The following is a 9504-nucleotide window of genomic DNA, read 5'->3' on the forward strand; positions in this document are numbered from 1 at the left end:
CTCCACGCGGATGCCCTGCCTTCAAATCAGCTCCCTCTGACCCACTCACAGCACAGCCCCTGCCAGGGCTCAGGCAGCCTCGGGAACAGCGCGGCGGCGCCCCCGTGTGGCCACAGGGCTGAGGACAGAAGAGCCAGCTCCCCTTTCTGCTGCTCAGCCAGGACCTCCCAGGGTGTCCCTCTGCTCCCAGCACCAGAACAGGGCTTTGAACACAGAAGGGGGGCCCTGTCTTATGTCAAATTCGGGGTGCAAAGTGTTTCTCCAAATGCACACTGATGTGGATGCTTCCTCCGCATTGAGTCACCGTGGACGCTGCCTCAGGAAAGAGCGAGGTCTCCTGGGCCATCACCGCTGGCTCCCAGGTCCAGCTGCACCCCACAATCAAACCAGGAGTCCTTAGTCTCCCTGTTGGGACCTTGGACACACAAGAACCTGTCCCCTGTTCCCGCTGCTGCCTCTGGAGCTAGAGCACCTTCCTCCTGGGAACTAGTGCCACTTGTCTCAGAGCTTGGGCTGGGGTGGGGCTGGGGTGTCAGGCCTGGGAAGGCAAGGATGCCCCTGAGGAGGTCAGGATGGGGAGAGTCAGCACACAGAGGGGTAGAGGTTTCAGGGAGGAGAACAGCAGGGGAGGGTGTGCCATGGTTCCCCTGCTGGTGTTTAGAAGGGGTCCTCCGGGTCACAGACAGCAAAGGGCTGGGCTGCCCCTGTAGGGATGAGCCCTGGTCCCAAAGTCCTGGGGTTTCCAGGGTCCCATTAACTGGGCCAGTGCCCCTGCCAAGTCTGAGCCCAGCCCCGAGCAGCAGGCCATCCTGGCCTTCAGTGGTCCCTTGTGATTCCATTGTTTGCTCCAAGGACTGTATCTGGGGAACAGTTTCAGAGAGCAGCCTTCAGAGATGTTATTATTGGGACCCAGGGCCCATGTCCTAACTCTTCCACCTGACTCTACCCCATGGCAGAGAGAATGACACGTAACTCCCAACATCATGTCTCATAACTGGTGATGAATGCCCTCCCTTCTCTTTCTGAGGAAAAATGAAAACCTTTAAATGTGGATGTAAAACCCCTCCCCACCCTGAGCTCTGGCACTGGCCTCAGTGGTTCCCAGGCTGGCTGAGCCCCAGGATTGCTTGTGAGCTTCTTACAAAACCCCCAGCCTCTCCCAGACCCACAGACCCAGAGAATTAGGCACAGACAGGAACCACCTGTGTAACACCCTGCAGGCGAGGCCGACACAGACACGGGGATCCTGGTCTGGGTTCTCGCTGCTCAATGTGGGATGTGAAGACCAGCAGCATCAGCACCTTGGGATAGAGCCAGCCTCTCACACTCTGCTCCAGACGTCCTGAGCCAACAAGAGGTCCAGGTTGTTCCTGAGCCCAGGAACGTTGGGGGCTCCATGGTCCCTGTGCCTTCTAGACCCGGAGACGGAACAGTGCAGTCGGCTCTGGTGTGTGGTCTGAACAGACGGCTCAGCACTGGGTCCTGGGTTCAGTTCTGCTCCCTTGGTCTCCTGTAGCCATCAGTCCTTTGGTGACCTTGTCCGTTCTCAAGGCTTTAAATATTATTTACCTGTGTGGCCTCCCAACTCTGTTTCTCCAACCAACATCTCTCCTGATCTCCAGACTCATCTGTCCAACTGCCAATCCGACGACTCCCGTGTGTTGCTGACAGACACTCAGCTCCAGCATCTCTTAAAATGAAGGGCTGTGATGCCCCTCAAATAGGCTGCTCCAGAGTCTCCCCATCTCTGCTAATGGGAACTCTGTCTCTCTACTTATATCCTCTGAGATTTTTGGTGACCTTGATTCCTCTCTCGAATGCCCCAGATTAACCCTTAGGCTCGCTCTAAAGTCCATCTTCAGAAGGAACCAGAATCCCAGCATGCCCACTATTTCCACTCCTCAGCCCCTGGAAGCCTCTCCAGCCTGGAGCCCCTCCCAGCCTCCCCACTGCCCCTTCACCTCCCACGTGTTCTCAGCTCAGCAGACACAGTGATCCTTTAAAGAGGGAATCAGGCCAGGCCTCTCCTGCTCTAAACTCTCCTGTGGCTCTTTCCTCACTCAGCACAGTCCCCGGCCTCTTCCATCCTCCAGGCCCAGGAGGTCTGGCCTTGTCTTTATCTCATCTCCATTACTCTCTGCTCCATTCCCACACTGGCCTCCTCCCTCTTAAACCAGACACACTCCTGTCCCAGGCCATTCCCACTGGAGGTGCCATTGCTGGAAAGGACTTCCTTCCTACATCCTCAGGGATAATGCCACATGTCCTTCAATGCTTTCCTCAAGGTCACCTTCCCAGGGAGGCCCCCACTGACTGGCCACCCAAATCAAACAGACACGCCCTAGCTGGTTTAGCTCTGTGGATAGAGCGATGGCCTGCAGACTGAAGAGTCCTGAGTTGGATTCTGGTCAAGGGCACATGCCAGGGTTGTGGGCTCAATCCCCAGCAGGGGACCTGCAGGAGACAGCCGGTCAATGATTCTCTCCCATCATTGATATTTCTCTCTCTCTCTCCCTCTCCCTTTCTCTCTGAAATCAATAATACACACACACACACACACACACACACACACACACACACACACTGAGTGGCCAAATTATTATGATCACCTTACGTTTGTAGGCAGGGAGGACAGTTGGGTGTGACCAGGCCAGCAGGAGAGGGCAGTTGGGGGCAATCGGGCCGGCAGCGGAGCAGTTAGGCATCTACCAGGCGGACAGGGGAGTGCTTAGGGGGTGATCAGGCTGGCAGGCAGGTGAGTGGTTGGGAGCCAGCAGTCCTGGAATTGTGAGAGGGATGTCCAACTGCTGGGTTTAGGGATCAGGCCTAAAACCGGCAGTCAGACATCCCCCGAGGGGTCCCAGATTAGAGAGGGTGCAGGCTGGCCTGAGGGGACACCCTCCATTCCCCCAATGCACAAATTTTGTAGGCAAATTAGGGGGTGGTCATACTAATCTGGGCCACTCAGTGTATATATTAAAAACAAAACAAAAACACCCATGGGTCTGTGTTCCCCCACAGCACACTTGGGATTGCCTTCCCCAAAACTTTTTTCCTCAGAACAGTTACCCCTTGTCACACAGACGCCTTTCCTTGTTTACGGTGCTTTTTTCATTTCACTCTGTTTCTTCCCAACACAACGTATGTCCCACAGAAAGCAGCTTTTCTGATTGTCCTTTCAATGGTCCCCACATGCGGAAACACTGTCACACATCTGGCTCACAACTAATACTGGTTCATGAAATGGTCAGTGTAGAGCACCTCACTGTGCTAGTGACACGTCTTCATTAACGTGGCCTCAGACCACAGCTGTCCTGTGGCAGCTACAGCACAGCCAGCTCTCACATTGACATCAGGGCACCTGCTCTTCCCACAGAGCGGCTCTCCCTGAATCTACAGGAGACTCTGCTTCAGAAATCCCAGGGTTCCCACTGCAGCCAGCACTAGAGGGAAGGGCAGGGAGAGAGGGTGGGCGAGCAGAGCAGAATTCCAACAGGAACTTATCTAAGATGACCAATTACAGGACCCCTCCTCCCTGCTAATTCCAGAACCTGGTTCCTTGGAGAGTTTAGGAAAAGATAGAAAGAACAATCAATTCCTAGAAGGAGCCAAGAGCAGGATGAGACTGAAAATTCATCTCTCCATACCATTGACTCTTCTGTGCAGGGACCCCTGAGCCTTGTGGGCACAATGACAGACAACTCATCTCTGCTGATGTTGGATAGGGGACACTCAAAAGAAGAATGAGACCAAAACTCATAACAAGAACACAAACAGGCACAATACTCTACACCAGTGGTTCTCAACCTGTGGGTTGCAACCCCTTTAGCAGTCGGACGACCCTTTCACAGGTGTCGCCTAAGGCCATCCTGTATATCAGATATTTACATTAGGATTCATAACAATAGGAACATTACAGTTATGAAGTAGCAACGAAAATAATTTTATGGTTGGGTCACAACATAAGGAACTGTATTTAAAGGGCAAGAAGGTTGAGAACCACTGCTCTACACAAACAAAGAAACAACAAATACAGTCCAAGAAGATAAGGGATGAGGGCAGGACCCAGGCCTGAGCCTAGGCTGACCCGGACACAGGAAGGCCTTGCTGCCCACGGGTCTGGAGATGTTCCTCATTAGGACAATTTACAAGGCCTGGGGAGGTTTGAGTCCCTGTTATGGAAAGTCCTGGTGGGACAAGGTTCTCCTGAGGTGAGAAGAACAAAGGAGCAGAGAGGTGACCCAGCTGAAGAGAGACCAGGGAGCCAACTGGGCACAGCCCTGACCACACTCGGTCCTCACAGCCTCTCCTGTCCCCCCTGCAACAGCCTCAGCACAGCAAACACACAGGTCCTGACCAGTTCTTGGGGCTTCCATTTATTTCCTCTGAAATTTTAGGATCTTCTCCTTTAATTTTTTTCAAAAATATGTTTTTATTAATTTTCAAAGAGAGAGGAAAGAAGAGGGAGAGACGGATTGAAACATCAATGATGAAAGAGAAACATCCATTGGCTTCACATGCATGACCCTGGTGGGAACTGAGCTGAAGTCTGGGCATATGCCCTGAAAGGGAATCCAACCATGACCTCCTGGTTCCTGGGTGGACACTCAGCCACTGAGGCACACCAGCCGGGCTGTTCTCCTTTAAGGAACCCGTCACCCCTTCATGGCAAGAAGTGAAGAAGAATGCATATCCAGACTCTTATTTCAATCAGGCAGTAAGAAGCTGCAGCTGAGTGCACCAGGAAGTAAAAACAGGAATGGGGAGGGCCCAGCCCTGCCTCTACTGGACAGGAAAGGCTGAGGAGGGGGTGTGGTGGGCAGGGGTGGGCCAGCCTCCCACCTCCTCACATTATGCTGATAGGAACACACACACTCAGATGCCCTTTGCAGAAAGAAATCAGAGGTTCTTGAATCACAAAGTGGGAGCGTGAACAAATCTCCCATCACTCAGTCCCGGACAAGTGCCTCAGGCTGTGGAAGAAAATGATCATGAACAAACTCAGTTCAGTGGCTGTAAGCAGTGACCTTCTCAACAGCCCTCCGCAGGCTCACTATGTCCCAAAGAATCCCCATCACCCAGTCCTGTCCCTTTCGCCCCAACCCCTGCTATCATCAGAGTCTCACCTTCAGAAGCCGAGAGAGATACATCAGAGCCCTGGGCACCATCGCTGCCTGGGGTAGAACAAAACAGGACGGAGTCAGAGCCCCCAGGAGAGGAGACTAAGGGAGGAACTATGGGGGTGAGGTTCCCATGGGATCCAGTCTGTACTATCACAGGATCTCAGGGGTCACCCTCCATACTCACTGGCAGCCTGAGCATAGCTCCCTCCTTTTCCACCTGTGGGAAGAAAACATCCCGTGAGAAGACAGGGAGGACCCAGGGCCATGAGCTCCTAAAGGAACTCCTAGTCCGGGAGCCCAGAGAAGTTTCCAGAACTGTGACTACAGACCCAGGGCAGGATCAGGAAACCTGAGGAAACCACACTTGTGGGGACTGGACCAACCACCCTCCGGAGGTCTGTCCTCAGCAGGGACCTTCCTCCCTGACCTGGGAGTGCTGGGAACCAGGCCCCATCACTAGAATCATCAGGTGATGAATCTGTCCCTCATTTCCACACGTGTCTTACTAAAGAGTGAGTGTCAGCAAATAGGGCCCCACACTGGGCAACCACACGTGTGGGGATGGTACTTGCCATTAATGAAGCAGAACACACTTCTACCTGGGCTGGGAACCCTCAGTGAGACAAGAAACTCAGGCTCCACCCCTTCCCTACCTGAGCACTTCCTCCTCCACATCACAGCTCTAGTGACCACAGCTCCAGTGACCACAGCTCCAAGGATGACCAGGCCCACAACCAGGCCCACAGGGGGGAAGGTGGCCCAAAGAGGTGGCTCTGGGAAGGGAAGGGGAGGTGAGGGCCCTGACCCCCAGGCCTCAGCCCCAACCCCACTGAAGTCCTCCACAGGCCCCTTCTTTCCTGAGAACAGGCTCTGTGCCCACGCCCCTCCTCACCCCATCTCAGGGTCAGGGGCTCGGGCAGCCCTTCGTGTTGCACATGGCACGTGTATCTCTGCTCCTCTCCAGGGGGCACCACCAGGGCCGCCCACTTCTGGAAGGTCCCATCCCCCGCAGGCCTGGTCTCCACCAGCTCCATGTCCTGGGTCTGCTCCTCCCCATCACGCTGCCAGCTCAGGCTGATGTCCGCAGGGTAGAAGCCCAGGGCCCAGCACCTCAGGGTGACCTCACGGTCAGAGATGGGGTGGTGGGTCACGTGTGTCTTTGGAGGGTCTGAGGAGAAGGGTGAGGAAATTCAGGGACTTGGCACTGTCAGGGGACCCTCCAGCAGCCCTCATGTGACCACCTGAGTGTGGACAGGGCACCTTGGGTTGGCGAGGGAGCACACAAGCACCACCAGCCTGGACAGAGGTCATCCTCCTTAGAAAGTTCTAGTCAGAGTGACACAGCCAGGGTGGGAGGCAGGTCTCAAGGGGAGGAAGGGATTTCTGGTCCTGTCCTGGGTGGAGGCCAAAGGACTCAGAAAAGTCGGGGTCAGACCTCAGATACACTGGGGGAGGGGCAGGGAGCAGGGCCTGAGAGAGCAAGTCCCCCTTGGGTCCCAGAGCCCCTGAAGGGTCAATGGGAACCGCTGCTCAGTTCCTTCAGGCTTGGTCTCCCCTCTAATTGTCCCTGAGAGACTGCACCCCTAGGTGTCCCTGAGAGAAGAGTGGGCGTCACTTTCTGAGTTTTGATCTGAAAACCCAGGCGGACTTAAACTCCGGGCAAAAGGAGGGGTGTTCTGACTCATCCCATTCCCTTCTCCTTGCAGGACCCTCAACCCCAGGGGAGAGGAGGGAGGCCCCAGGCCCCTGGTACCTGCGCGCTGCAGCACCTCCTTCCCCATCTCCAGGAATCTGATGAGCAACTCCAGGCAGTCGTCCTGAAGGTAGTGTCTCCTTTCCTCAGCCTCACCAGTTTCCTCCCACTTGCGTTGGGTAATCTGAGCCGGGGTGCTGGCCGCGGTCCAGGAGCGAAGGTCCTCGTTCAGGGCGATGTAGTCGGTGCCATCGTAAGCGTACTGGTGATACCCGCGGAGGAGGCGGCCGTCCGGTCCCATGTCACAGCCCAACATCAACTGTAGCGTGTGAGACCCTGACCCGCCCCGAGGTCAGTCCCGTCCCCTGAGCCCCGCCCCCCGCCTCGCCCACGGGGATTAAACAGAAAATGATAGTAAAACCTGGTCAAATCCCCCCCGGGCTCCTCCCGGGTGGGGGCAGAGCTGGGGCCACGCGGGGCCCGCAGTCTCGGGGTGAAGCTCCCACCCGGACACTCGGGGCTTCAGTGGGGATGGGGATGGTGACCGGCCCCGGGGCCCCTGGCTCACCTTCCTCGCTGTGGTTGTAGTAGCCGCTCAGGGTGTGCAGGTTCCTTCGGAAAGTCTGTGCGGAGTCCCTGGCGTTCCTCCTGCTCCTGTCCCAGTAGCCCGGCTCCTCCAGTTCCATCCAAGGCGCCCGCGGCTCCACCCTCTGACTCTCGGAGTCGCTGTCGAACCGCTCGAATTGCGTGTCGTCCACGTAGCCCAAGATGATGAAGCGGGGCCTTAGCTGGTACGGCCGGGACACCGCGGTGTAGAAATACCTCAGGGAGTGGGGGCCTGGGGGGCCGGAAAAGGGGGACAGGACTGAGAAGAGAGGGGTCAGGACGGGGTGGGGTCTGGGGTATGGGCGCGGGTGGGGGTGGAGACGCCCTTCTCCGGGGTCCTACGCCCCCGCCGGGTGCCCTCGCTTCTCCTCCCCAGAGGTCATTCCCTCCCGACCCCGCACTCACCCGCCCAGGTCTGGGCCAGGGCCAGGGGCCCCCAGAGCGGCAGGAGGAGGGCTGGGGACCCCGTGAGCAGCATCCTCCAGGTCTGGGGAGTCTGAGTCCTGGTGAGTCCGCAGAGACTTCTAACTGGGGACAAAGGTGATCCTGATTGGCGTCTGCGTTGCCTGGGACTTTGCCCTGACCCCTCCCCTGCACGGAGAGCTCTGTCACACCCTCTCCCTCAGTCCTGCTCAGGGGCTGTGTGAGAACCAGGGAGACTCCCCAGGCTGGGACCAGCCCTTTCCTCCCCTTCTCCTCCTGGAATGCTCTCTGCCTCCCACCCTCACCTCTGCCCTGGACTCTTCTAGAGGAAAACTCACCCTGGGACCTTGATGCCAGAGAGCGAGCTCCCTGTGAGAGGAGGCGGAGGACAGGGTCTCCTCTGTAATCCTGGAGGAGTTGGGCCTGAAAAGACCAGTGAAGGGCAGGGGGACCACAGTCTTGGGAAGCCTGAGCATCAGGAAGCTAATCTGTAAAATGAGTGATTTCAGAGGCTTCATATGCAAAGTGTCTAAACAGCCCTGCAGCCAGAGTTATAAAGCTCCTCAACTCTCCTTCCCACCCAGGAAGTGTGTGTCTGCTCTGGATGGTGGGGCCTCACCCAGAACCCCCGGGGCCAGCTCTGTGCTGCTCCACTGGTGCCTGGCTCAGCTCCACAGCGTCTTTCCCACCACTGACCCCAGCGCTGAGGGGGCTGCTGGATGGAGGCTGACTGCACCGGGATGTGGATCTGCTGCCGTGTCCTGCCAGGTCCCAGTCCCACTCAGAGCTGGCAGCCTCCATGTCACCCTGAATGTGGGCCAATCAGCAGACGCTTATGGCATACAATGGGGTAAGATATAAATGCTCTAATGCTCCCAGTTTTCCAGAACCTGGGGGAGCACTGGGGTACATAGTTCATACCATAAAGTAACACAGAGAGAGCTACCTCCCAGGGCACAGAGCACTCCTAGATGAATACCTTTGAGAGATACAGGAGCATAAAAGAAAACTGAAAGCAACATTGTTTATAATTTCCACACCCTGAAAACAAACCAAAGGCCATGACAAGTGGAAGGAATAACATAAAGTGTGAGTCACTTATTCAATGTTCTGTTACACAGCAACACAGATGAACACTGGGTGTTCGCCCATGGGTGACAGTTTCTCTGGTCCTCCAGCTCTACATGCAGACCTCCCCTCCCGCAACTCCGCTCCCATTCTGTGAGCTCTGAGGTTAATAGTACCTCCCACACCCCTGTAAGACCTGTAATGGCTGTTTTCCTGTTTGAACTCAGATGGAGATTTGCCACTTTAGGTTTGACTTTGGTTAAGAAAAAACAAACAACTTGGTTAAGTGCTTAGGGATGAAGAGATCTGCTACCATTTACTAGAGTCTCCAACGCTTTAAGACAGCTGTGTTCACTGTGGCTTCATCAATTAATAACCATGCCATTCTGGGCAGCTTATTTATTCTCTCAGAGCCTCATTGCCCCTCTATAAAGTGTGAGATTGATCATTGCTTCCTGATATGATTGTTTTGAGGATTAAATAAAATAATTCATTCTGTAGTTAGACAGTACCCGGCACAAAGTTTAAAACAAAAACTGCTATCAGATTTCTTTTTTCAGACTGAAAGTCTCTGGGCATATTACAGAAAAC

The 9504-nt window shown here is 55.3% G+C and overlaps 1 protein-coding gene across 1 annotated transcript; it reads right to left on the reverse strand.

The window, feature by feature from the left end:
* Nucleotides 1–4153: 4153 nt before the first annotated feature.
* Nucleotides 4154–8646, reverse strand: LOC102416963 (patr class I histocompatibility antigen, B-1 alpha chain-like). The gene is made up of 10 exons (XM_023748818.1): nucleotides 8465–8646; nucleotides 8184–8268; nucleotides 7828–7946; nucleotides 7385–7713; nucleotides 6877–7152; nucleotides 6016–6291; nucleotides 5777–5896; nucleotides 5308–5340; nucleotides 5127–5174; nucleotides 4154–4973 (listed from the first exon to the last, which is right to left on the reverse strand). Exons 1-10 carry the CDS (start codon nucleotides 8644–8646, stop codon nucleotides 4969–4971), a joined length of 1473 nt encoding a protein of 490 aa, XP_023604586.1. The 3' UTR covers nucleotides 4154–4968.
* Between the last annotated feature and the right edge of the window lie 858 nt (nucleotides 8647–9504).

The sequence above is a fragment of the Myotis lucifugus genome, unplaced genomic scaffold (genome assembly GCF_000147115.1).
Source record: "Myotis lucifugus unplaced genomic scaffold, Myoluc2.0 scaffold_1856, whole genome shotgun sequence".
In the NCBI taxonomy this organism is placed as follows: Eukaryota; Metazoa; Chordata; class Mammalia; order Chiroptera; family Vespertilionidae; genus Myotis; species Myotis lucifugus.